This window comes from Electrophorus electricus, chromosome 20 (genome assembly GCF_041902795.1).
Source record: "Electrophorus electricus isolate QZ-2024a chromosome 20, ASM4190279v1, whole genome shotgun sequence".
Taxonomy (NCBI): domain Eukaryota; kingdom Metazoa; phylum Chordata; class Actinopteri; order Gymnotiformes; family Gymnotidae; genus Electrophorus; species Electrophorus electricus.
In genome coordinates this window covers 3,845,001-3,872,552 of record NC_137516.1, presented here as the reverse complement: position 1 = coordinate 3,872,552, position 27,552 = coordinate 3,845,001, and the positions used below count along the sequence as shown (strand labels likewise).

The window sequence follows — 27,552 nt, the reverse complement described above, 5'->3', positions numbered from 1 at the left end:
TTGGATAGGAGAGTGGGTTTGAAGGGATGGTGGAGGAGAATAAGTGAGAAAGAACAGTAAAATTAATTACCACCGCTTTAATACAACGTGTCTTAAAATGGTAATCTCTCGAAATGACATTTTTAATTGGATTTTGTAGTCTGGATTATCCAAATCAGTGCTCTAGGCATGAGTTTAAGATTGTGCACTTTATCTTAAATATATTTCAGTACATCTAATTGGCAGTTGTATTGTGTTTGACTGGTAATCCTTAGAACAGTGAATTAAAAGAGATGTGCACTCAGGTGGAACCCTCCCTCAGTGACCCAAGACGGTTGTAAACAAGCAGAAACACTGTGAGGAATCACAAGTGGAAGATGATTTATCAGGGTTCCCGTGGTCTTACTTATTCATAACTGAGTATTTTCTCGTACATTATGTTTTTCATTGCCAAAAGGCTCAAGCTCCGTGCAGATATATGTCACAGGCACAGAATGTGCCCCAGCCTGTGGAACTAAGCACATGATGCATTCACACTTTCTCATTAAATACTTGGGTTTTCCCATCCAAGATGGGAAACAGAGCGGACAGAGCATACATTTGGACAGACTGAAGGTCCCTGCGGATATATGCTATATATTATATCACAGTCTACGTAACACTGTTAGGGCAACTAGAGCATAATTATTAATTTGTCACACTAAACGTCTGCAATTTTCAAATACAAGTGCACCCCCTGCTGGTTTTTGAAGGTTTTACCGGGAACCGAGCACCAAAAAGTAGCTCAATGCCTGCAAAGTTTGCAGTAAACAAAGTGAAATGGATTAATTTATGTATTGTCCTAAGGTAAGTTTCACTTTTCCCAGAAATATAACTACCCTGGGCACTAGGCCTTATATAGCCTAGACCGGTCTTACAGGCTATACCAGGCACTAAGGTTAGAGGCAGTACTGGGGTCGTTTTACTAGCTGAGAAAAATGGCTCCAAAGAAAACATCCCCGTAAATTACATTGGCAGCAAAAAGAAAAACAACAACAAAAACCCAAATAGAAAAAAACAACAACATTAGAAACATTGCTGCTGCAATACTGTAAGTACATTTGACCTACACTTTACTCCAAATCCGCCCAAGCAGATGGGGAATATTAACTTAATGACTGTAGCAGACAGTCCCTTAGTGTTTGTCATCATATTTAAATAATGTTATTTCAATTATTTTAAGTCAATTGATTAATTTTAGTTTTTAAACATTTTTTTTTCTCAAAATGCTGACTGGATACACTGTGCATTCATTCCTCGATGTTAGATTATTCTGTTTTAGAGACCAGATTATTATGGTAGCATGACCTGATTGTGCCCTCATCTGGATCAACATGGTATTACAGCATGAATTGTTTTGTGGAATTGTTATTTTGTAAAACTTCATTTAAAGCATACAGATGGCATTATATGAATAAATAACCATCTGAGATTCATGTCTTTACTTATTTCAAAATACAGGATTTGTCGAACCTAGCAGAATAGCATTATCTGCAGTTTTTAATTGTAGAATAAAATTATGGATTTGTGTAAATTGTAAATACATAATTCAATATAACGATAGTAGCTAATAGATCACAAACCACGTAAAGCCTGTTTTCTGCATCTATTCCAGTATGTAGAAATTCCAGTGTTTTTCAAAAATGCATGTTAAGGTGTCTTAGGGAATAATGAATCTTCAGAACAAAGGCTGGACCAATGTAGCAGTAGAACAGCATTAAACTGCGTGTGGTCTAAAGACGTTAACAAAGTTGTCGACTGTGTTTATTGGCCTTTTTCGCTTCTGAAACATCCTTTTACACACACACACACACACACACACACACACACACACACACACACACACACACACACACGAAGTAAAATGTTTATTAAAGAAGAATATAGTTTTCTAATAATATATATATATATATATATATATATATATATATATATATATATATATATATATATATATATAAAAATATATATTTTTATATATATAAAAACACACACAGGCTCTGTCAGTCTAAACCATCTGAAAGGGTGTCCCCTGTCAGTCTAAACCATATGGTTTAGAGTTTAGACTGACAGGGGACACCCTTTCAGAGCCCGTCCCTCCGCCGGCAGATACAGAGGGGACACTAAGATGTTATCTAGGAGGCTAAGACAAGGACACTAAGACGTTAGCTAGGAGGCTATCACTAGGACACTAAGACGTTAGCTAGGAGGCTAACACTAGGGCACTGAGACGTTAGCTAGGAGGCTAACACTAGGACACTGAGACGTTAGCTAGGAGGCTAACACTAGGGCACTGAGACGTTAGCTAGGAGGCTAGGACACTAGGGCACTGAGACGTTAGCTAGGAGGCTAGGACACTAGGACAGCTAACTGACGTGAACGACGCCTTCAAAATAACTTCACCGGCAATGCTAAGATAGCTGCGTAGGAAATAGCTAAGCTAGTTACGATGTCTGAATCAAATTACAGTGGGTAGAGAAATTAAGAAGCGGTCCTAAAATGGACATGTTTAATAAACTGACAACCCTTTTCCAGCAGGCACTGGAGACGGTAAGTTATAAGTCAACTTTTTAAAGTTTCAAGGCTAGATGTTTTTCTACAACGCAAGACAGCTGGTGGGACTGTCGGGTTATTGGCCTGTTAACCTAGCACACTCAGTAAACAGCACTTGACAGTTTGAAAAGCTCGAAACGCCATCGACCTGTTCTAGGAAAGCAACAATAATGAAGTGTCTTGTCACAAAAATACTTTTAAAAGACTTTATGGCGCATTGGCTAGCTAGCTGTTTGATCTAGGAAACGGTTGCGCTACTAAGCTGTTAGTCAACGATAATACAGAGTGATGAAACTGAAGATAGCTGGGAACTCCAAAAAAGTTACATTGGTTGCCTTCACAGTTACTTCATATAGCAACTAAATCTGCTGTTGCATAACGTAACAACCAAACGGGTTGTTTTGTTCGTTACTGTATGGCGATATACTGTGTTAATCGCCATCAGAATCTGTTGTTTTGAGTTTTGCTCACGTGGAAGTTCCATCAGAAAAGTTCGACATTCCTGCGAGTTTGACCAGGTCCTGCAAGTCTGAACACTGCAGCCGCAGGAAGTTTACAAGTTCCGAGTGCTCGCCTCGACAGTCGCCTGTACTAGAATAAATGTCTCTTAAACTCCAAGTCAAACATAACAAACACCTTTGTTATGTACAAGTGTTGTGGAACTACCTCACCAGGTCCAGCCTAATGGGGTGTGTAGTATGTAGTAGGTGGAACTACCTCACCAGGTCCAGCCTAATGGGGTGTGTAGTATGTAGTAGGTGGAACTACCTCACCAGGTCCAGCCTAATGGGGTGTGTAGTATGTAGTAGGTGGAACTACCTCACCAGGTCCAGCCTAATGGGGTGTGTAGTATGTAGTAGGTGGAACTACCTCACCACGTCCAGCCTAATGGGGTGCGTAGGATGTAGTAGGCGGAACTGCCTCACCAGGTCCAGCCTAATGGGGTGCGTAGGATGTAGTAGGCGGAACTGCCTCACCAGGTCCAGCCTAATGGGGTGCGTAGGATGTAGTAGGCGGAACTGCCTCACCAGGTCCAGCCTAATGGGGTGCGTAGGATGTAGTAGGCGGAACTCCCTCACCAGGTCCAGCCTAATGGGGTGCGTAGGATGTAATAGGTGGAACTACCTCACCAGGTCCACCCTAATGGGGTGTGTAGGATGTAGTAGGTGTGAAACTTTGTTTTGCTTCTTGCCTTTTTATTCCTTCTGTTTCAGAGGGAGCCATCTATCAATCTGCTGGACTCATTTATTGATCACTGGAAAGGAATAACCAACTATTACATTGAAACTACAGGTATTCCCTTTGAGATCATAAGTGTTGAGCAATGTGAATCAGTTTTCTTGGATGCCTGCAGACAAAAATGCAAACTGGAATGTGAGGGTGTTAATAGAAATGACTACATTTCCACCTATTGTTCTGACTTTTTAAATACCAGGCATATTATTCAATTATTATTCAGTGCAGTATATTTCAGTGTTGTCAGTACTGGGAGTAAACCAGGTCTGAAAATGAGTTTTTGTTGTTAAATATCAGACAGAGTGCTTTGCCATGACAGGGTGCTGTGTGCGAATGTGTCAACACTTACGAATGTGTCTCCACCTGCGCTGTGTAGATGAGAGTCGGCCAGTAAAGCAGACGGATATTCCATGGAGACTGAGGCAGATGCTGGATATCCTGGTGTATGAGGAGAGGAGGCAGGAGGATGAGGAGACTGGACCCTGTCTGGAGTACCTGCTCCAACACAAAGTGCTAGAGACCCTCTGCACACTGGGGAAGGCACAGGTAACATGCATCCACGCACCACAGGTAGTTATATAGTACATGTGTGTGATTGACAAGATATGTGCCTTGTAAGGCACAGGTAACACACACAGTTTTATGGGAAGGGTGTGTCTGTGTGTAGTATGGGCACAGTTAACAAATGCACATGCGTGTCTGGCCAATCAGCTGTTTTTGGCCTTTATTAAGAAGCAAGTATGATATGTAACATGCTATTCTTAATGCGATCTGTGCTTCACGTGCAAAGATTAATATGTGCTTTGTTTACAGTAACTGAATTGTTTTCTGTCTGCATGGTCTTTACGTGATAATGGCGTTTTACTAGTAGAAAAATGACAGATGCTAGCAAATCATTTTTTGATTGTATTCAGTATCTCAAATGTCAAATTGTTTGACGCATAATACAAAGATCTACAGAGACTACTTTCTTCCCAGTATCCGCCTGGAATGAGCCAGCAGGTCCTGATATTTTTCACTAAAGTCCTGGTCCAGATCCAGAATCCATTGCTCCATATAATCAATGTCTATCGCCCAGTACAGGTGAGAGAGAAACTGATGCTCATATACAAACATAAAGAGTGCTTGTAGTAACAGTGTTAACAATGCAAAAGTCACTAAGAAATTAAAAATTAATTGAGCCGGAGGCTACTGTAATGGTGTTTTGGTGTTTTTGTCCATAATATGCCAGTATTAAATCTAATGTTCTTCTGCAGTGCACAGGCAGTTTAGTCATGGCTCTTCTATAACACACCTGATTAAACTGATTGACAGGTTAGAGAACACTAGACAGCAGGAGCTGGAAAAAGAATGCTGATTATGTGGTGGGCTATAGCAGAGAGTCACTTGGCGGCGTAGGTGCAGTGCAACTATGCAGACAAGCCTCTTTAAAGCATGATTTGTCAAACCATTGATTATTTTTTATGTTTAGGAAATGGGTTATACACAATTTCTGGATATTTTCATTTTTGCTTTTGCTCGTTAAAAGTACAAACCGCTGCGAGCGTGCTGCTCGCTAAGATTCCCCTGCTCATTTTAGGCTAAACGTTTATGGAATCATGCGCCACATTTTCAAGAGTCAATCAGAATATGTATGATGCATTAAATACAATAACAACTACAACAACTACTGCTTGTTATCGCATTAAACATTTTGAGATAAAAATGAAATAAACATTCATATACCCACGTTGTTGCTTTTTACAAAGTAGCGACAATTTTTACTGTGTGATTGCTCAGATATTTATTGTAATTTTTTTTTTACTGGGGTTACATTTATAGTTCTGTATATTTGGTTATTGGAGGCTCTGCATTTTCACTAGTCTGTATTTAGGCTTCTTTGCTTGTAAATGCAAGCTCTGCTCCAGGCGATATGGCATGAGTGCATGTGAGAAGCTCTTATCTTGGTTTTCACATAGTGTTTGGGTCTTCCTCTGCCTGCCACAGAAGCTGATTCATTTGTGCGGCCTCCCCCACTCCCAGACAGAGAAAGAGGAGGCTCAGTTTCTCTTTGCCATTTGTTCCCGAGTGAAGAAAGACCCCCACATCCTTAACTACATCTTAGAGGTGTGTCATTTCACTGTGTGTTTTAATGGCAGGGCCCTCGGGTGGCGCCCTGTGGATGTTCAGGCTTTCTCGAGGAGATCCGCTGATTTCAACCAAGCATGTTTGAGGTTTTCGTGAGTAAATGATTATAACCTCTCTGTCAATGACCGTGGATAGACTACCAAGGAAGGCAAGCCTCAAAGATCCAGCTCCGTGTCGGAGGACCGAGTAGAAGAGGGGGCCAGCAGAGCATCTGCTCCAGAGAGTCCGCCCTCTCGGAGCCCCGCCCAGCCGGGTATCATCCAAGTCCTTGCCCACCTGGCGGGGAGCCAGGTGAGCTCCTCCCTGTTGTTTGGACTCGGCTGTTCGCTTTTGGATTTGGAGAGGGAAAAAGACTTCCCAGTTGGAAGTCGTTTCTACTTGAATGCCAGTTTGGAATGTCAGCACAAGAAGACTTGCTAAAAAAGTAGCAGCTGCTAAATTGGGAAAGAGTTCAGCGTTCATCCTGGCATAGTGATGGCTTTATTTGTTTCACATGGGTTCTCAGCTGTGATTCTGAAGCAGATAAACTGAGCAATGTGAAGATTATGATTCAAGCTTTTAAAGTCTTCAGAACTGAAATAATACTAGTTTGTGCATGTATTTTTTTTTTTGAAGATTTGGGATAGACAATAAAGGTTCAACTCTTTCCCATGAACATTTAAGCTTAGACAACAGAAGCGTCAAGAGGAATAGGGCATAATGTTGTGGTTTTTGTTATTCTTGATTAATTATTGATCATTAATGATTATGCGTGTGTGCATGTGTGTATATTAGAAAAGGCGAGTTGCCCTGCGGGCGATGGAAAGTGTACTGCTCCTGGCGAGTGTCCCTCAGGTGGAGGCCGCTGAGCTGCTGTCCCAGCATACCCCCCTGTGCTTCCTGCTGGCACAGAGACTGTGTCATCTCTACAGCTCCATTCCCAACACACTCGACCCTGCAGACCTGCACAGCTACGCACTCAAGCAGTGGAGGTGGGGAGGGGTGTGCGCACTCGGGTGTGTGTATGGGTGTGCGTGTGTGTGTGTGGGTGGGTGTGTGTATGAAACGTGTCGAAATATTTTGGCTCTCGCTTGGCCTCTCACACTTCTGAAGGGAGACATCATCATCGTGGCAGTGAGCTGAATTATAACATGCATGACCTTGAAGCATCATTAGAAAATATATTACACTAGACCTTGTGCCTGCTCCACTGTGGCTGCTAAACACTTAGCTAGCCATCTGAACACTGCATGCTTCCAGGGCTGCGGAAGGAACAGATTATGTAGGTAGCAGGAAAAGCTAAATAGGACAGACACCTGTGGGCTATGGTGCCAAGCATGTACCAGGGGACCATGCAGGAAAGTGCAGTGCAGTATGAGCAAGGACTCATGCGTGTGTGTGTACACGTGCACAACGTTGTCACAGTTTATTTACCTCACAGCTTTGTGAGCCTAGTTGCAGCTGTACTCCAGTGAATAATTAAAGGGAAGGTTTCGTCGAGTATTTAAACCAGTAGACATTTCCATTTGCCTTCGTGTTATCAAGACGGCGATGGCGTGACACATAAGCCTTGTCTTGGCAGGGCTGAGGTGTCTCAGGGCGGAGCAGGGGACAGACCATCATTCCCTGGCCAGGAGCATGTGGACCGCTTCTTCTCCTGGCTCGACTACTGCGACCAGCTCATAAACAAAGCCCCCCAGGTAGCAAATGACATCAGATTAACTTTTACTCTCGAGTAATCATTCACCATACCATATCACACAGTTCCCTTTATTAGCAGATTATCAGAAATTTGCGCAACAGATCCAGCAATTAACAATTTATATGGTCCATACATTATCATTCATACAGACTGGACAGTCTACTGTGACCCCTATGCCCCTATAATTTATTTATTTGTGTGTGTGTGTGTGTGTGTGTGTGTTTTGAGTGCAGGTATTTGCTGTTAAACTTTCCTCAGCTCTTCACCAGCAGTGGCTCACGGGAGTTGTCCAGCCCCAGCTGCTACAAGTGTGAGTCAGACTTGAGTTTACGCACCCTGGTCATGTTGCCCTGTTTCAGGAAGTCTTTAAGAGAAAATAAGTTACTTTTCCATTCTGCAAAGTTTAATGTGACAGTTTTTCTACAGCAATTGTTTCTTGTAGTTTCTATCTTTTCCCATGTTCAAACTTTTACACATGCTCACTGGTTATGTTATTCTGAAAGCCAAAATTTACAGTTAAGGATTTGTCATACTAAAGATTATGACATTAAGATAAAGATTTGTCACAAGGTATTTTAATGCTAATGGACATTACATTAAAGACAAATCTTTTTATATTGTCAGATGTTGCTACAGCAGCAATGATGTTAAGGGAAGAAATTTAAGGAAAGAGAACGGATATACACTATCTGAACCTTGACACATATGCACATATGCCAGCTCTTCCTGTCTTCCATCACAACTTGCCGTCATTTTCCTGCCCTACGTGTTTGTGGTGGTGCAGGTCAGAGGTCGTTGTGCTGACCCACACTGCCCTGCTGTCGTGTTCCGTGCGGTACGTCCACTCTGTGGCCCTGCTGCACCAGATGGTGCTCTTTCTCCTGGGCAGCGACACAGACCCTGAGCAGCGGGCTGACACACCCCCACAGCCACCCGTGCTACGCTACCATCTCATCGAGCATTGCGACCACATCTCAGATGAGGTGTGTGTGTGTGTGTGTGTGTGTACTCATTTACAGTGGTTATTAGGGAAATTTGATTTGATATCTAAGTAACCCTTTTTCATTCTTAGCTCATTGTAACCGTCATGTAGAGACTTTACGGCATGCTTTACAGTAACGTCAAATTTTGTATTTGTGTTTATTTATAAATCGCAGATTAGCATCGTCACATTACAGCTGTTTGAAGAGCTCCTGAAGAAGCCAAATAGACACATCCTGACCAATCTTGTGCTGCGGAATCTGGAGAGCCGCTCTTATAGGCTGCCAGGGTCAGGGGGTGGAGACGAAAGACTGGGAACAGAGCCTGATCTCTTGGAGGAGTCTGAGTGAGGAGAAAAATTACTAACATGAGCTATTTCCAGTGTATATATACTGTCTTAAAGCCATTGTACCTTTTGTCTCACAGTACATACGCTCTCGCTCTCTCTCTCTCTCCCTCTCTCCCTCTCTCCCTCAGTGAACTGGAGGAGGATCCCTTTGTCCCAGGCATCTACGCAGACGGTGGGTTTGGCGGCTCAGAGCCCCTGCTGTGTCTCTCCAGCCATAAGGGGGAGAAGAGGTCCAGTGCGCACACACAGATAGCGGAGACGGTTAACAGGTGCTACAAGAACCATCTTCACGCAGCGGTTTATTAGCATAGTTTAAGTTTAGGGCAGGTGACGTGGTTTTGGTGACGTATTGCTGTTTACGTACTCTTACGGCTTGCTTTTGTGTTGCTCTTTTTTCTCTTTCTTTGTCAGTTTTCTCTGTTTAGTGCCTCAAGAGGCTAAAACATCTCACCTCGTGCAGGGAGCAGGATGCGAGACATACGTGCACGATGCTCTTAAATCGGTAAGGGGAAACCCACTAAGCCTCTCGCACCAGTCCCATGGTAAAGAACGCTGGCAGGAACTGCCCAGAAGTGGTGCATGACCGTATTAGGAAAATTTTGAATTTAAATGGTTCTGTGTCACGAAGACACAAAGCTGTTGCAGGATGATAAGTTTAAGCCTCAAGCAGTTATCAGTCAGTCTGGCCCATCTGCTATTCAGAACAACGCAAGTTTTGTAACATGGTACACAATACAGATAAACTAACAGTTCCTCTCTCTCCTTCCTCCATCCCTGTTTCAATCTCTCTCTCTCTCTCTCTCTCTCTAAAAGTTAAAAGAGTGCTCGTCTCTGTCTGTGGAGTGGGGCTGGCCAGACACACCCAAACCCACTGACGTCCACCTCTCTGCTGCAGACTTCTATGAAGGTCACTTCCTCAAAGTGCTGTTTGACCGGATAGCACGCATCCTGGAGCAGGTAGACATTATGCTTTCCGTTCAGGCGTCACTCCTTCCAAAAACGTACCAGGTTCATGTCCAGAGCCTTACTCGCGCGTCCACTCTGTGCCGCTCTCGCACGCTCTCTCGTCTCCCCGCCCTGTCTGCGCGCGACGCAGCCGTACGTGCTGAACCTGCAGGTGACGTCGGTGCTGTCCTGCCTGGCCGCCTTCCCCCACCCCCACTTGCACGAGTACCTGCTGGACCCCTACATCAGCCTGAGCCCCGGTGCACGCTCCCTCTTCTCCACCCTGGTCAGGGTGAGTCCTCACACACGCAAGATGACTCCACCTTCTTGGAGTTTTGTGCCTAAATCTTGCCACGCCGGCCACGTTAGGAGAGAAAGGAAGAGACGTAAAGGGATGCAAGCAAAAAGTGAATTAAGGAAAAACGGCCCATTTGTCTTTAAGGCAGTCGATAAATCATCATCACCATGTTGACGCTGCAAAACAACAGACATTACCAGAAAAAAAAACAATTAGGTATTGAATTGTTTTTAATGACTCATCCTGTAGCTCATGTCACTTTTCTACCACTCACTTATATAATACGTGTGTGTGTGTGTGTATGTGTGTGTGTGTGTGTGTGTGTGTGTGACTCTCTCACACACACACACACACACACACACACACACACACACACACACACACAGCTTCCCTATAATGTAAAAAATATATATACACGTGTGTGTGTGTGTGTGTTAATCTCTTTCTCTCCCTTGCTGTTGATGAGAACCGTGTGTGTGAGAATCTTCTTCTCCCGGTCTGTAGGTGATGGGGGAACTGATGCAGCGTATTCAGCACCTGCCCTCCTTCACCCACAGAGTCGTGGCAGTGAGGAGGCAGCTAATGGGCCTTGACGAGCAGACCATGTAAGAACCAGACAGTGCTCAGGCTCCCCAGTATTTCACCATCTCCAGTACTGACAGTAAACACCATCACAACTATGTAGTAAAACAACACACTGACCATATTGACAAAGCACTAGACACACTTTCAAAAAGTAAAACAAGTAATAATATTAAGAAAATATAACAAGAAAAATCATACCAGAGTGCCTGATTTCTGAAAGCAACAATGTGTGTGTTTCTGCAGGACAGATCATGGCACCCTGTTAAAGGGAGTGATCGTGCTGGAGGAGTTCTGTAAGGAGCTGGCAGCGATCGCCTTTGTTAAACTGCCGTTGGGAGATCGGGAACATCACGTGGGCTCCAACCCTTAAATGAGTCAGCAAGCTTCAGGACTGCACTAGAAGGACAATATCAGCCAGGCGTGTTCCTCAGGTCTCGTGACCTGCACAGGCTGAGGTGGAATGGCGCTGCAGTGTGCAATACATTGGCATGTGTCACTTTAGGCAAATTACAGGTACTGAAAGCATATGATTGGCTCAAAGCTAGTCACATGCTTCATGCAGGAGGAGCTTCAGCCTTTGACCAGACTGTTTTCGAAAAAGGTGGCTTTAGACTATTGAAAACCATAAGACATACACAACTGTTGTTACGTAAAAAGAATTACAGTACCTTTAACAATTGCACAGACTTTTACTTTGAAATACTATAATGAATGTTTTTCAGCTTCCTGTGAGAAAAGGGTTGTAATGGTGCTAAAGATGAGTACAGTAGTGTCAGCTGTGTGCGGTAGGTGGTGGAGAATGTCATCGCACATGTCTGTGCAAAGCTGCTTGTTTACCAGGGCTACACATGTCGGTAGGATGGCACGCTCATCAGACGATGATGAAATGACAATGCGATTTTTCAAGCTCGCAAATCACTGCACAGATCAAAAGAAAGAACTTTGTATCTTTTGGACCGGATACAATATGACATATATTTTGACATATGACATTATTAGTGCTGAGTCATAATCTACAACTGAATACTCAAATTCAGATTTGCGAGGGTCACAGCACTCCACAGTTTAGTGCTTGCAGCATTAACATGTGAACGCATCAACAGACATGTATTTAATGTGTTGGATACTAAACAATGAATGGTACAGTGTAGCTGCCCTCCAGGACTGCAGTTTTCAGACACTGATCTAGAGAACTCAGCAAGGTCCTGGGCCAGAGACAAACATGGTTTGCTGATTTCTTTGCTCAAACACAACTACTGAGCCTGGTAATTAACTGATGACTTGAAACCAGGTGTGACAGAGCAGCTCCAGGAATGTCTTGGGGTCTCTAAACTAGGGGTGGCCAGTTCCAGTCCTGGAGGTCTGCCGACCTGGTGTACTCAGTCAAGACCTTTAGTAGCATCTATGTGTTGAGCCACTGCACATTTTTTAACTCCCTGAACATGTTCAGTGTGCTGTCTAGGTAACCTTGACTTGTTTAGCTAAAACCTCCAAGCAGAAAGATCACTGATAAGCCAATGGAGCAGTAGTAATTTCAGTACATCAGTAATAAGCCAGTGGAGCAGTAGTAATTTTAGTACATCAGTAATAAGACAATGGAGCAGTAGTAATTTCAGTGCATCAGTAATAAGCCAATGGGGCAATAGTAATTTCAGTGCATCAGTAATAAGACAAGGGAGCAGTAGTCTTTCAAGATATCACTATTAACCAAGATGCAATTTTAAAAATTAACTTAAAATGAAACCGGACTCCTTCCTGTCCTCCACTCTTGCATTATTATATGTAAAATTAGTATGTAAAGAGATATATTTATCTTTTATCTATCACCTTTCTTATAAGTGATAATTTGTATATGGACATGCAACTATGTGTATTTTAATTGCACAAATTGAACCAAAAGGCAAGGGGTGTGCAAAAACATTTGTGTGTGTTGTGTGGAGTATAGGTCTGAATTCTCTTATTTAATCACCACTTTTCTCCGATGAATTTGTTTTCTATGGAAAAGAATGTGGCAGTTTATTAAAGGTGTAAATATGGAACATGATCAAATGAACCTGCATCACTAAAAGGTTTTATTATAAAATGAGTGGTGTGACTCTTGATACAAGGCATCTCCCTAGTAAAAAAAACCCTGCTTTTCTGTCAGTAAATCAATAAATACATTTCAAAAATTCTTTTTTTAAATCTCATGCTATAAACACATGGCATTCATTTCAGTATTTGCTGATCTTTTTGAGTTCAACCAGAGATTTATTAAAGCAAATGCATTTGGTATAAACTATGCAGTTCTTCTCTCAGTATAGTCTCAGTTCCACCTTGGTAAATAAAACAGTACCTCTGCTTCGTAAACTTTTTACATTAAGTAGCCAAAATATACAGATTCTTCCCTACATGCCATGCTGTACACGTTACATGTTTATTTACCTGTTCTTCATGAGACCACCTGTCATTCTACATTTATCCTCTGTCTGTACAGATCACATATTGGACCAGCAGGCTGAACTGTCGTGTGGAAGTAATTACTTAATGGAATTATATTATTATTAAAACTTACACATCATATTGTTCTACAACATCCATAAAGCCATTTCAAGTTAATGTATATAGCAGGCTCGAGCGTTTTAGAGAGCATTGCATCTTAAAGGTGTTACCTTAGACTAACTGCTACTATAGTCCAGTTTCCTCTGTAAAGTACCTTAGTGCATTTAAATAAAACCTCAAATCATTAAAGGCTGTGCACAGGCAAGAGTGACATATCTTTTATCCTCTGCAGTATCTTTGTCCTCAGGCTCTGATTGGTCACTTCATGCCATCTATAACTCTCACTCTCCAATGGTGGTGGGCCAATGAGATTAGCACCCTTCTCCAAGTGTTCCAGCGTTGCAAGAGTGTTGAAGCAGATCCCGTCCATCTCGCCGGGGACTCTTCCACTGTGCTGCACACCTAGCACCCCACGGATGTTAGCAGTTAGCATGAGGCAGGACGAGGGCAGGCACTCCTGAAGGAGTTTGAGCCCCGCCCACGCGAAAGTGTGCGTTTTTGCTGTGACCACTATGGGAAGGTGGGGGCGCGTCTCTGTCTCACCGTCACCAGCACGGTTGCCTAGCAGCAGCCACAGACGTTCTTCGTCATTGTCTCCAGGGCTGGTACCGGCACTCGTGAAGGTGAACAGCAGCCTCTGACAGACAACATGGCAGGGCAGGTTGGTGGGGAGGGATATGGGAAACCAAGGCCTCTGACGATATTTTATGCCAGCGTCTATAAGCGCAAGGATGTCCTGGCTACGGAGAGGAAGAGGAGCCTCTCGGTCCCACCACTGCGCCTGAAGCGACTCAAAGTCGGCCTCGGCAGTTGTCTTTAGATTGCCCCCTGGTGGAAGGAAGAAGGAAGGCTTGGTTAATGAAAACTGAACCAGTGTTTCCCAACCCAGTTTTCAGGGCCCATGTTGTCCACATTTTTTCTTTGTGTATTCACTGTTCTTGATTAACAGGTTTAGGTGTAGGACCATTTAGGGGTCCCAGAAAACTGCGTTAGGAAAGACTGATGATGTGATCAATGCTGCTACTTATTGTGGCTGAGGATAAATACCAACTGGTAAAGCATTAGTAAACTTGTCTGTATAGTTGAATGAATACTCCAGCATTAAAACTAAAGTCAAGGAATATATTTGCATATTACTTTTCATGCACAGTCGCAATTCAAAGTACTTTACACAGACATGGAAGAATTAAAATTGGTTTATTACACTCAGCTCTATCACCTTAGGACGGTTTTTGCCAAAAAGAGAAAAACATTTTTACAAAAACAAATTATTTAAATAAAATGAAATTGATTTAAATAGTTGATTTAAATAGAACACAATAGGAAAATTAAAGACTATATATTTATAGATGAAATGTTTAGATTAAAATAGAAACAGATCAAATTAATTTGACAAAATATTAAATATGATTTAATAAAAGATATAAAGTGCATTAAAACTAAAGCTGTAGAATAGCAGCATACAACTGTCCTTAAGAACAAAAAATGGTGTCTTGGGCCTAACTAAAAGCCAAATTAAATAGATGTTTAGTCTCGATTTGAAGATGTCCAATATCAGGGTACTTTTGAGATTCAAAAACGAAATAAACAAAAACATTTTATTCAGCATTCAAAGTAAATTAAAATATTTTGACTTTTTTTGTTTGTACTGCAAGTACTGCTTTTGACAAAACAACAAATTCTAAACCTCAAACTACCCTGAGGTTTTATTAAAGGTGAATTCCTTTAATAAAAGGTTAATAACTAATGACATTAATAATGCTCTCTTCATTTTGGTCTGTAGCCTGATTGGTCAGCTCACGGTTAATAAAGTGAATGGCACGACAAATGTTGATGTGATGCCACCAGCTCTGACCTGTCACCTCGGCAAGAAAGGCAAATCGGATCCACCGTGGCCCACGTTCCTGCACGAGCAGCAGTGTGATTGGCCGACAGTCCACTCCGGCTTCTTCTCTGACCTCCCTCTGTAGAGCCTCGATGATGCTCTCCCCCGCCTCCATGCGCCCCGCAGGGAGGTACCAGTGACCATAACACTCCCTCTTCACCTCCTGCACCATCAGCACCTCCCCCTACAGTGCACACATGCACACGCAGGGCGAAGATACGGTTGAGAGAGATGCACGCATGAATGGCTTTGAAAACATGCTAGGATGATCCCTGTCTAAGCCATAATATTAAATCCATGCAGTTCTCAGGCATGTTTCAGCTCTGAGTGCTTTTTAATTGCTTTTTGAAGGCATAACACAGGGCAGTCAATCTGAAGAGAGGTTGTTTCTCTTATAGCTGTCTTAAAGGTGCAGTACTGGAATCAGCCTGTTTAGTTCTAGAGGATAAAGAGATTGGAAAATTGGAACATAAAGGCACACAAAAGTGGACAATCAAGGAAAAGTACATAAGAAAAAATTAGGATATGGACGGGCCCTTTAAATCATTAAAGGAGTGGTCTATTGTCGGTTCTGATTAGCTAAAACAGATGAAAGAAAAACTTCATGAATATGTACAACAGGCTACAAAATGTATCAACTTGTATTCAAGATGTGACATATAAAGTTACAAATACATTTAGAAAGTCGTTAGGTCTCATTAATCTACTTGTGCACCCAGCGTCTAATGTAATAGGTTCCCGGAGGCTTTAAGCGTCGTCGTCCTCTCTTCCGTGACCACACCAGCAGATGTCACCTACACGCATTACAGTGCTTTCAACAAGCTTCAAAAGCTTCAGAAAGATTCGCCATCACTAACTCCTCATGATCAAGGGTGTCTGCAATTAATGTGTATTAAACGTACAAGGAGGCGTTTACGCCCTCAGAACCGGACACTTTTGCATGCTGCTCCCTTTGACCTGAAACTGGATAGCAGGAAACCCCAAACCCCCAACCCAAGTAAAAATGAGACTTACAGTAGCGTCCTAATGATAGGACAAGCAGCCTTCCGGACGCCTTGGGTCGAATATATATTCTTAACTTAGCTATTTAAAAAACACTTCGGATACTGAAGCATACCCACACTGTGCATCAAATTCATACAAAAATAGTGAACTAACTAACCTATTTTACAGCGCTATCGGACTGACTTTTAAATATAACGACGGTGATGATCATGCCCAACGTTGTTGGAAAGGGGTGATGATAACGTTTTCATAACGTTTTCACTCGCCTTAGTGTTGAAGATGACAGCGCTCACAATGTAGCAGACCGTCTTCCTCAGGGTGACGGCCTTCGCCTGCTCAGACGCCGCATCCAACGCCGTGACCTCCAGCCCCTCTCCGTTAACAATCCTTTCGACGTTTTCGTCCAGGTGTTCAGACGTCGACTCCATGCTCGTATAGGCGAGGCTGCCACTTGGTGCGCCGACACCCACTGTGGACTCCTGTCCCGTCGGACGTTTACTACCTAACTAACTAACTAACTAACCCAGTGACGAGTTATATATGCGAAAGTTATTTTTTGCAAATGACTGTTATCGTCACAAAATAAAGACATGTAGCCAGTTAGCTACTCGACAGAAGCACATTGTGTGGCACAAGGGAAGCGGGTGTCGACATTTTACGCAGCTAAGCTATTGGTTGACCGAGTAAGGGATCTACTAACAGTTACGTGGTGCTTTGAAACGACGCACGGCAGTTCTGCTTTTTTTTTACCATTGGATATCATACATAGATAGACATCTAGTCACAGTTTGAGACGTACCGTGTTATATGAATAAGGAATAGCGATATTTTTCTAAACAGCGCACCACCGTCAATTGTAAGAACACAAAATATAGGTTGTAATTTTTGACTACCTCCCCCCCCCTCCCCGCCCCAAATGACAAAGTAACTGATGAAGTAGCCTATTCTCTATTACTTATTATACTCGTTTTCCTCTAGGGACGAAAAGTCCATATTACTATTATATAAGCTGTTAGAAATCGCATTCATAGCTTTCACTGGGTTACAGTGAACTGTGCAACTAACTAGAATGGGCTGGGTTACTCATAGACCACGCATGCGCGGTGTCGGGCTTCATTGGCAATGCTCGTCCGAGTCTCCGGACTGAAAAGATTTATTTCGGGACAAGCGAGGCAGCGCCACAATTTACTAGAGGATTATGTCAGTTGCCTTTGCGGATGAGCGTACGTCTCACCAAGTTAGCTATCGTGCAAGGTCACACTGAGACCAAATGTCCAGGTAGCTGAAGCTATTCACTGTTTTGTTTGTTCCGCCCCAGTAATAATTATGTGGAGTGGGATTTTACCATTTACTGGAAGGCGACGCCTGGATAAAGAAGCGCGACCGACTGTTAAAAACCCTTCGGCGAGTTATTCTGGAAAGTTTAAAAAAAACATGGTTTACAAATTGCGTTCTCGTTGTTTCCCAACAATCTGGGTGCTGTGTCTGCTGTCCGAGCTGTCCGACTGTGCTGGAGGTGAGTGGAGACGGCCAGACAGAGCTAATCTAGCTGTAGCAGTCGCCAGTTTACTATACTCGGCTACAACAAGTTTTGGATTCAATTGCTACCTCCGAAAATATTGTTTGCCTTGAAAATGTTAGAAGAGAAACAGTAACAGATTGTCGACGATTAACAGGCTACAATCTGATATTTCCTCAGTCTGGGAAAGCCTGTAAAGTTGGGTCCCAAGAGGCCCAAATAAAAACTCTTGAGAATTCGGATGAATTTTGATAGGCCTAATGATAGGAATACGTACGCATGCTTAGGGTCTAAGATGTTAACGCTTCGGTCTGCATCTAAAATACAGTTATTTGTACTTATTATTTATGTGTTGGATTTGTCGCGAAACAGGTATGTTTATTTACCTTGTTCTATAAAAAGTTATTTGGTTAATGCAGATTGGCACTACCATGAGATGTCACTCCAGACTCCAAATAAAACTATTTTGGATCAATCGTCGCACATGTGATGTGAGGTACTCGTAAAATCAGATTGGCGTCAAACTTAAGCCTCCACGTTCTTGGTAATACTTAGATCGCTTATAACATAACATAACACACAGTATATCGGAATACGCCACGATGTGTTTGGGGTGCATAGGATCATATCAAACTAATAATGGTAAACTAGTATTAGTTTTTGGCATCATATCACACTGAGCATTAAGATAGTCATTATGATAAGTTCGATAAATATGGCGTAAAGACCCATGTCTAAATCAACACAAAGTTGTCCTTAAGCACAACGATTAAATGTTACACTTTAAAATGGACGATATGTAAAAAAAGACCCATCACAGTAGTTTCACATTGTGATGCTGTTTCTTTTTCCACATTATAACTAGAAGTGCTGTATTTGGTATTCACTGAATATAAGCTTGATTCTTTTGATTATTAGTATTTATTGACATGTCTTGCGCCAAAATGTGCTTCATTTGACACTCTAATCTCTCTGCCCTATGGCCAAGAAATGTTCTTTTGGCTAAAGAAGGTTACACGTCTGAGTTAAGCGGTAAAAGCGAAACAAAGATGACGCAACTTGGACACCTAACAGAGTTTGTATATCCAGTAATTTCCTACATGGTTGGTGAATGCTTGCATAGCCGTGATGTGCGCCCGGTAAACCGCTACTGCACTGCTGATTTAATTGCTGAAATGCTGTGCGAAGGGTCCCAGTCTTTTCCTCAGATCGAGCCACTCACTGGTCCGTCTGCCAGCCCCCTTATGTTGGCTACGAGAACCCCCATCACTGCGTCTTCTGTGCTTCTGATAACATCGTGGACTGTCCTCTAGCTTTTCATAAATGCTGCACAGTCTCGTTTCCCCCCAAAAAAAACGCAAAGTGAGAGGCTGGATCGAAAAAGAAAACAATGTTTAGCAACAGAAATTTACTGTACAGGACTGGCAACAGTTGCTCTCATGACCAGAACATACTGAGAAGAGCAAATTTAAATAGCATAATTTTTAAAAATTAGAATTTACATACTGCTAGCTGCAGTCCTTTCCATTGAGAACCAAACCTTGTCCAAGTCTTTCTCCTCGGCCACCTACTTGGACTCTCAGTGATGTTCATGACGGTCTTTACTAGTACCACCTTTTCAGTAATGTGTGGGTAGTTAAAGGCTTTTAGGATACCCAACATTTTGCACTTAAAATAAGCCCTAAAATTACTTTTGGGATGAAGTATTATGACGGCTATGAAACCATTTTTAAGTTCTATTTTCACTTCCACATACCCTTTCATGTATTGTCTTTTCCAACATAACTTTACCACGTCAGAAATCACATGGAAAAGAAATGAGGCCTGTATTACAAACACAAAAGACAAGGATCTAAATGATCATGTATATACTTGGAACCCGTATCTCTTCACCCGCTCACACACACCCTTTGACAATCTTAAGTCGTGTTTTTTTCTGTCACAAAGACCTTTGTTTTGATTTTGTCAAATGTCTCCTTTCGTGTTTGTTTGCTTGTTTATCAAGCAGAGCCCTCCGACCTCCATGTGTAGGGTCCTGTGTCGGCTGCACGAAGGAGAACAGAATCAGGTTTATTCTATACAAGCATCAACCCCGTAAATGGGAAAACCAAACTAGATGCAATTCCAATAATCTCCAGTAATAGTTTCAAATGGTAGTTAGGGACAGAGAGAACATCATTCTTTACAGTGTAAAAATGGGCATTAATGGGCTATAAGATGCTCTATAGGAGGGTGGGATGTTTCTTTGTAAATCAAGGAAAACCTGGAATCTTGTAGTTACTGTTGTCGATGTTCTTGTCAACAAATTCTAGGAATTCCGCATTGTATTTTAAAATACATTTATATTTCAAAAAAGTACAATCCTGTTGTTCTGTTATGGCCTTATTTAGATGTTCTGCCCTGTGGACAAGGTAGATTTTTCTTGAGCACTATTTTTCATCCTTAAATACTGACTTTGACTTTAAAAGATTCACGATTTACAGGACATTTCTATCCTGTAAAAAGACAGTCGGGCATTAAAATGTGATGTCAGACATGCCCAAAATATTTTATGTTTGCTATTAACAATTATGTAAAGGTAACTCGGTTGAATATAAGCCTGAAAAAATCAAACCTATGCACGCAAACACACAAATATCGCTAGCAGTAATGCCCTTTTACTTCTGTAAGGGCGCATCATAAGTTAACATTAGCTAAATAAGCGATCCAACTTCTAAACCTGTGTGCTGTCAAGCTTAATCTAAGATAAATCTGTGGTAGTGTATTGTTTTACTATATTTGTAAGGCCACTGTTTATGTAATGTCAAAACATTTCCAATAAACTGGACACTTGCTCTACGGTGGTGGTGTCCATTTCAGCCCAGAGTATGAGAGGTCCTACTTTGATTTGACTGTACTATCACATTAGTTTGCTCTCTGCAACGTTAACTTAATGACTTATCTCGCCAATCACCAATTTTCACTTAATGTATAACATTCCCATTACTCTCTGGGGGTGGATGAGGTCATCAGTTTCCCATATGAAACGTGTGACATGGACTCGGGGCACAAACTGATGGGGACCACCAATATTTTGTCATTTCTGGGATTCCAGTACTTCTGAAGGCCTCTTTGTTTAATAGATTACATGTAATGACGTAAGCAGGGGAGCAGGGGGTTTTGGTTCTCTTTGAATTCTTGCTTCGCTAACTTTATCCCATGTTCTCAGCATGCGACAAGACTCTCAACATCTTATATTTAGCCTTAAAGTTAACCTGAACTGTAATTCTTTACATCAACTCATCATGTAGTAGAGCTGCACAATATATCGATTGTTAATTAATATTGCAATACTGGCCATTGCAGTACTAGTATTGACGTATCGTGCAGCCCTATTAGCAAACCGGGAATAAAGTTCCTCTAAAGGGGTGTGCTCTCCTGATTCGTTTAATTTAACCCTGATTCATTTAGACCTTTGGGAGTGTTGAAGCCGCCTGTGTTGGATTAAGGCCTGAAAAATGGCTCTCCAGCAGGATGAGGTACCCCTGCTTTAGAAGTAGAGAAATTGTTCTACCACTTAATAAATGGTTTCTCTGCATGGCTCACCCACGGTGGGGTGGGCTGTGTTTTCCTTTGTTCTTTCCTGTCCTCTGTGAACAGGGCTTAAGGCCGTGGGTTGTAGGATGCAGTAGGAAGACAATGTTATCTGTTTGATGCAGAGGGGTCATGTAATCTGCTTGCTCTGTGTGCGCGCGCGTGTGTGTGTGTGTGTGTGTGTGTGTGCGCACGCGCGCGTCTGCCCTCATCAGGAAACTTGCCCAGCCCATCTAACTTGCTGACGAATGCTTCTTACAGCAGGGAGGAAGCAGTGGATAATACTGTTAGCACTGACTGAATTGTTTAAATAGGCGATTTACTCAGCCAGCACCTTAAACACTATTTAACTCAATACTGCAGCCCAGCCCCATTCCCTGGGCACTGCTGGAGTGTGTGCTATGTGCAGAGAATGTATGGTTTTCAACACCATAAGCAGCGAATGGAGTTTGGAGAGTGAGGCTTTTTTATTGGGTCCTGGATCGTCGATCAGCACCTTTTCATTTCAGTGGAGCAGCATACTATGCCTCACACCCCCTCCGCCAGCCTCATCTCAAATAAACAAATGGCTCATTGTTGAGTTAGTCACAGCCTGTTATATTAGATCATATAGATTCTTAACAAATACCTGTTTTCTGTAGATAAGAAAATCTGTAGATCCTGTTTACTTTCCCTCTGCTGACACTAGGGGGCGCTGCAGTGGCCTGTGGGTACAGTGCTGTAACAGCCATTGAATGTTTCCCTGTGCAGGTTCGGCCTCCCAGAGCTCACAGTTCAGCTCTTATGAAGTGACCGTTCCAACACGCATCAGCAGGATCAGGAGAGAACAGGACCGGCCCGCCTCCCACAAGGTCAAGTGCCACCAAACACACACTACCACAGACTCTCACTCACACACACACACACCTGCCCCACATCCTGATACTTACTTTCTTAGAGAGTTAATTTTTAATCACTTTATAAATGTACATAACAATTACATAAAAAAGATGTATATGAAATGAGACCACCTGTTAGTGCCAAAAGCATGGCCTACAGTGTCACTATTAAAGTAAGTCTACTACTGAGGTTGCAGTGCAGAACTTTTGCTTTACTTTCTCATGCAAGTTAACAGTTAGAACAAATATTAAACCTCAATCAGTTTTTCTCACCGTGACTTCAGTGTCTGTTTCATGTTGTGATTTTTCTGGAAATCTGTGTGTGTTAACGAGAGGAAAGTTCACTGGCTTATTTTAAAGAGCTAATTTTTGTTTTTGTACATGTGTTTCACATTGTGTGAACCACTTTAATTCCTTACAGCAGTTTCAGAGTAATAGCAAAACAGCACTGGGGATTAATAACTCTCTCTCTGTCTCACACACACACACACACACACACACACACACACACGTGCATCACACACATTCTCACTTCAGGAACTACACCTGGCATCAGGCATGACCAGTCTTTTATCACAGTGTAATAAGGCAAAGCACTGTACCAAAAGCTTTAGAACCAGGCTAGTTAATTACGTTCTGACACGCATTTATTATTTTCAAATGTTTACTTGTCTAAAGGTTTTAATTGGAAGTATGCGCCTTATTACGGACACGACACACTTCCACCTCTGGAAACTGATGGTTTGGTCCCAGCAGGCTCCGTTCAACCTCCAGTTCTCTGGGCTCTTTTCCCCACTCTATCTGTCACTCGTGACTCATCCTTTACTCCCCGCGTAGCCCCTCCCCCCGCAGAACCATCTGCCCCACCTGGTGCAAAACAGAGAGGGCATGGTTAATATAGTCCACCTGTGCCAGGGCTGGGCCGGCATTTGGAACCCCACACTGTGCAGAGATGCAGCTCCGTCTCACACACACACACACACACACACACACACACACACACACACACACACACACACACACACAGTGTGTTCAGTTAAGGTCACAAGCACATGTCCGCTCCTGTTGGCTTCTGCAGTTCTGCGCCCATCTGTTTCATACTCTTTTTGAAACTGTTTGAATCTAAAACTGGGTTCGTAGTTATTTAGCAGAAATAGTAACTTTATTTCCGTCGTGCTTCATCTCAGCACCTAAAAAAAAGTAAAAACGAACAATTTACATTTTACGCGTTTGGCAGAAGTTCTTATCCAGAGCGACTTAGAATTTTCCAGTCATGTTACAGAGGTAGGCGAGTGTGGTGTTATGAGCCTGAGGACTCTTTGATAGGGTCGATATGATACTGATTTGACACTGTCTGATATGGCACAGCACACTTGCCCAGTTGGGGATTGAATCCCAGTTCCCCACAGGGGAAGCAGCACTGTTAACCACTACACTGCACCAGTCAACGTGTTACGCCAGCTGATGACATGGTTTTGGGTCTGGAAATTTGGTACATTTAAAATGGGTTGTTTTTTGGCTTCCAGCGTGAATTTGCTCAGGTGACCTGTAAACTCACACTGGACTGACTGTGTGTGTGTCACTGCCTTTCTTTGTCTTTTAAAGGTTTCCTATGTAATCCCAGCTCTGGGAAAAGAACATGTTGTCATTTTGGAGAAGAATGAGTAAGTAATAGTTTCTCTCTCTTCCACCCCCACCCCCCCCCCTTCTCCACACACACACCCACACACACACACGGTGGGTGTGGTAATTAATAATGCTGAGCAGAGGAGCGACTGGCGTTGGACTTGGGTGCTTTTTTATGCCGTTACATCTCAGTGTTCAAAGGGCTTCACAAGTCCCTTTAATATTGTAGGTATTGGATGAGGGTGTACACACATTTATTGACATTTATGTATAATTTTGTGGTCAGAAATGCACGTGAGACAAGGTTGAAGTGGTGTGACGTTTAAACTCCGCTGGTGCAGCGCTGGTTTGGAACCCCATTTTTGCCATTTTAGCACCTCTTCAGGCAATATGCATCATCATAATTATTGTTGGTATTGTTAATAATGGTCATAAGTATTATTATTGTATTAGTATTGTTCTATGAATGCCATTGGACAGACATTTCAAGTATGAGTTGAGCTTCCTCTTCACAGGCCGGTTTAATTTCCTGGGAGGTCTGCTTCTAGTGCCGTGTCTCTTAGTGTGACGACTTCCCTGACATGTATGTCTGCGCCATGACGAATTGTCAGTCTAACCACACCTGCTGATCATGTGCTCAGTCTACCTGAGCCTCTTTTTGGAATGGCGCAGCTCTGCACTGGAGTAGTGCGCCTGCCCATCGCCTCTCTCTCACTCATATACACACACACACACACACCCACACACCTGCCCCACATCCTGATGCTTACTTTCTTAGAGAGTTAATTTTTAATCACTTTATAAATATACATAAAAATTACATAAAGATGTATATGAAATGAGACCACCTGTTAGTGCCAAAAGCATGGCCTACAGTGTCACTATTAAAGTAAGTCTACTACTGAGGTTGCAGTGCAGAACGTTTGCTTTACTTTCTCATGCAAGTTAACAGAACAACTCTTAAACCTCAATCAGTTTTTCTCCTGCGTTATGATGGTAGGCTGCTGAGGTGTGTGCAGGTGTAGGATAATATAATGCGAAATATGTACAATCTTGGTTGTATATTGTGGTTGTGCTTAATAAGAGCTGCCTGAACACAGGGCATATAAATCACACAGACATCAGCACATCCATGTTCTAATTCCCATGTGAGGGTATTTAACTGTGGCACAGCTGACAGGACCCTTCAGCTAAATACTAGAAACTTCCATACCAATCAGAGCTCTCCACTCGGACTCGTGTGGTCCCGCCTCCCCCTCCACAGAGCCCAGCTGCGTTCTCTTCTCCTCCGTCCAACAGGGTCATCTGACAAGGCAGAGCCACAGCTTGCTGTGCACCCCAGGTCCAAATGAGAGTGCTGCGAGCCAACGAGATGACTTGGCTCGCCTCGACCGCTCGATAACGTGGAATAACGCATGCACCGACTCGTGTGTAATCAGACTAGTTACGCAGTGCATTGTGTGAAATCACTAACCAACTCCAAATAGCTGATGTTTGGGTTTTTGCTGTTCTGCTGAACTACAACGTCACCAACCTGCCCCCATTCCCAGCCCGTTTTCAACTTTAGAGTGACGCTCTTTCCCCAATCATCACTGTCTGCTCTCCTGGTCTCCCATTCTCACCTTCTTGTGGCAGAGCTGCACTCCTGAATTCATGGACCGAGCTAGATCTGTGGTTTTACTGCAGGCATGACAAAGAGGAACTGTGTTGTGCAGTTTGCAGGTGCTCACGTGGATGTTTTGAATGTCAGAGTTCAGCGTGACTTCAGTGTCTGTTTCATGTTGTGATTTTCTGGAAATCTGTGCAGGGTGATGAGTATTAAGGAGAGGAAAGTTCACTGGCTTATTTGAGAGAGCTCATTTTTGTTTTTGTGCATGTGTTTCACATTGTGTGAACCACTTTAATTCCTTACAGCTGTTTCAGAGTAATAGCAAAACAGCACTGGGGATTAATAACTCTCTCTCTGTCTCGCACACACACAAACAGACTACAAATCCATAATGACTCACTGGCCTGAAGGACAGCCCTGTTCAGACGGCCCAGTGCGCAGTTGTTCTTGGACCGGCTCCGGTTTCGACTTGTCCTAAACTTCTCCTTGGCTTTCTCTCTCTCTCTCTCTCTCTCTCTCTCTCTCCTCTCTCTCTCTCTCTCTCTCCCTCCTTCCCCCCTCAGTCAGTCTCTCTCTCTTTTTCACTCACTCACACTCTCTCTCCCTCCCTCCCTCCCTCCTGTGTATTTTATTTTATTTTTTAAATTTTTGCTGGATTAATTCACCTCTCAGCACCCCACCTTCTTTCTGCATTTAAAAGGTCTTTCGGGTCTACAAATGTTTGGGTCCCACCTACAAATGGTCCACCCGACCTGCCAAACGGCTGTGCTGTGATAACACACTACGTAGCGTGAAACACATCTGCATTAGACCGACTGAGAGTCCGCTTAAAAACATTTATAATTTAATTTGTTTCTGTGTGAATGTTTTACAGGGTGGAGTGTTGTCATTGTAACGATTGTGGTTGTGCGTCTTCTGTCATAGTCTGCTCCTGCCGGACGATTTCACGGTGTATTCCTACGCCAAGGATGGCTCACTGGTCACAGAAAGGCCTGACATGAAGGTGAGAAACCCAGACAACAGCCTTCACCTGACTCCACCTCTCCAACCCAGGTCATGAGGCGGTGGGGTTGGGATTGGGGTGTCACTTTCATCTCACTCCAGTGCGGCACGTACTCGAATACTCCTCCTGTTTCAAGAAAATCCCCTGTCAGTCTGTCTGAGATCATTCATAACACACCCTGAGCGCCATCTCACTAAGTGAGTGATATGCCTACATAGTTGATGTTTGTTACTGGCAGGGAAGAATTTATTGTTGATTTTTCGTCTTCCATCGCCCATGTGAGCACAGTTTGTGTGCGTATGTGAGTTGCTATAGTCATGTGCATCATCTACCTCTGGTTACATGGTCATGACAGAGGCGTTCTGCCTTTTTTTTGCAAATAAAAATGACCTGTGGTAGCTAAATAAATAAAGTATAAGTAACGAGGATAAAGGAAAAATTAACATGCTTCACCATATCATTATACAGATTTATCTTTCATATATTTCTTTTAATCAAAGAAGAGAAATGATGCATCTGCCTGCTCATAAACCATCAGAAATACCTGTGTGTTGACACAACCGACATTAGTAATGAATAATGGTTGTGCGAGATCACGGTTTCACCTGCATTTCATCTGAGGTTCTCCTGAATCTCTCCAGTATTCCTGCGCATGTTATGTAGGTCTCTCGCGGTTTTCTGTCTGATTTATGGGTCTGTTGCTGTGTGGTCATGTGCTGGGCCATGTGCTGTAAGGTCTAGTGTCCGGAGAGGAGCAGTACTGCTCCTCCCAAACAAGCTGCATTACTCAGCCCTCTGGGAATTAACGTCAACATCCGCACAAGGCAAGAGCACAGGGGAAATGGGATCTAACTCTGGTTAGATCGTCGAGCGTGAGAGTGTGTGTCTGTCTGTGTGTGTGTTTGAGACAAGGAGACAGACAGAGAGGGAGCAGTGTTACCTGTTGGATGAAAAACTAAAGGGAACAATGAGACGAAGAACGAGGGGAGCAGGTTGACGGGCTGAGCAAGCAGAGGGGGTAAGGGGGGAGTCTGCTGGGACACCGGTGTAATGGGAAATGACGATCTTACCCCAAAGCTGTCCCTTTGGCTGGCGATATACAGTCCTCATTTTTCTTAATTGGCAAGTGAAAATTCCATC

At 42.9% G+C, this 27,552-nt stretch overlaps 3 protein-coding genes across 21 annotated transcripts in view; 2 read left to right on the top strand and 1 right to left on the bottom strand.

Moving 5' to 3' along the window:
* Positions 1-2,096: 2,096 nt before the first annotated feature.
* On the top strand, positions 2,097-12,946 carry fhip2b (FHF complex subunit HOOK interacting protein 2B). 6 transcript variants are annotated; one of them, XM_027030287.3, is made up of 17 exons: positions 2,099-2,568; positions 3,786-3,864; positions 4,184-4,353; positions 4,786-4,890; positions 5,794-5,913; positions 6,070-6,225; positions 6,709-6,905; positions 7,496-7,613; positions 7,849-7,925; positions 8,400-8,598; positions 8,773-8,942; positions 9,074-9,214; positions 9,357-9,447; positions 9,759-9,902; positions 10,042-10,182; positions 10,693-10,793; positions 11,017-12,946. In XM_027030287.3, exons 1-17 carry the CDS (start codon positions 2,518-2,520, stop codon positions 11,141-11,143), a joined length of 2,187 nt encoding a protein of 728 aa, XP_026886088.3. In that variant the 5' UTR covers positions 2,099-2,517; the 3' UTR covers positions 11,144-12,946. The 6 variants fall into 6 exon arrangements, with proteins under 6 accessions (XP_081559811.1, XP_081559812.1, XP_081559814.1 ...); XM_081703685.1 differs by lacking the exon at positions 11,017-12,946 and having other exon boundaries at positions 2,097-2,568; positions 10,042-10,404; XM_081703686.1 differs by lacking the exon at positions 11,017-12,946 and having other exon boundaries at positions 2,097-2,568; positions 10,042-10,404; positions 10,655-10,770.
* nudt18 (nudix (nucleoside diphosphate linked moiety X)-type motif 18) lies at positions 12,825-17,004 on the bottom strand. The gene is made up of 3 exons (XM_027030288.3): positions 16,471-17,004; positions 15,170-15,383; positions 12,825-14,142 (listed from the first exon to the last, which is right to left on the bottom strand). Exons 1-3 carry the CDS (start codon positions 16,630-16,632, stop codon positions 13,499-13,501), a joined length of 1,020 nt encoding a protein of 339 aa, XP_026886089.3. The 5' UTR covers positions 16,633-17,004; the 3' UTR covers positions 12,825-13,498.
* A 298-nt stretch (positions 17,005-17,302) lies between these two features.
* Positions 17,303-27,552, top strand: part of adam9a (ADAM metallopeptidase domain 9a) — a 25,849-nt gene continuing 15,599 nt past the window's right edge. For 5 of the 14 annotated variants that reach the window (XR_014118920.1, XR_014118918.1, XR_014118919.1 and 2 more), the window contains exons 1-4: positions 17,319-17,720; positions 22,047-22,147; positions 23,780-23,838; positions 26,334-26,412. Coding sequence is in view for 10 of the 14 variants with exons in the window: in XM_081703678.1 (XP_081559804.1) it covers positions 17,531-17,720; positions 22,047-22,147; positions 23,780-23,838; positions 26,334-26,412 (429 nt within the window). In the remaining 4 variants the exon portion in view is untranslated. Of the gene's footprint in view, positions 17,721-22,046; positions 22,148-23,779; positions 23,839-26,333; positions 26,413-27,552 lie in introns of those variants that run through there. The other 9 variants (XM_027030286.3, XM_027030283.3, XM_027030285.3 and 6 more) reach the window with 6 other exon arrangements.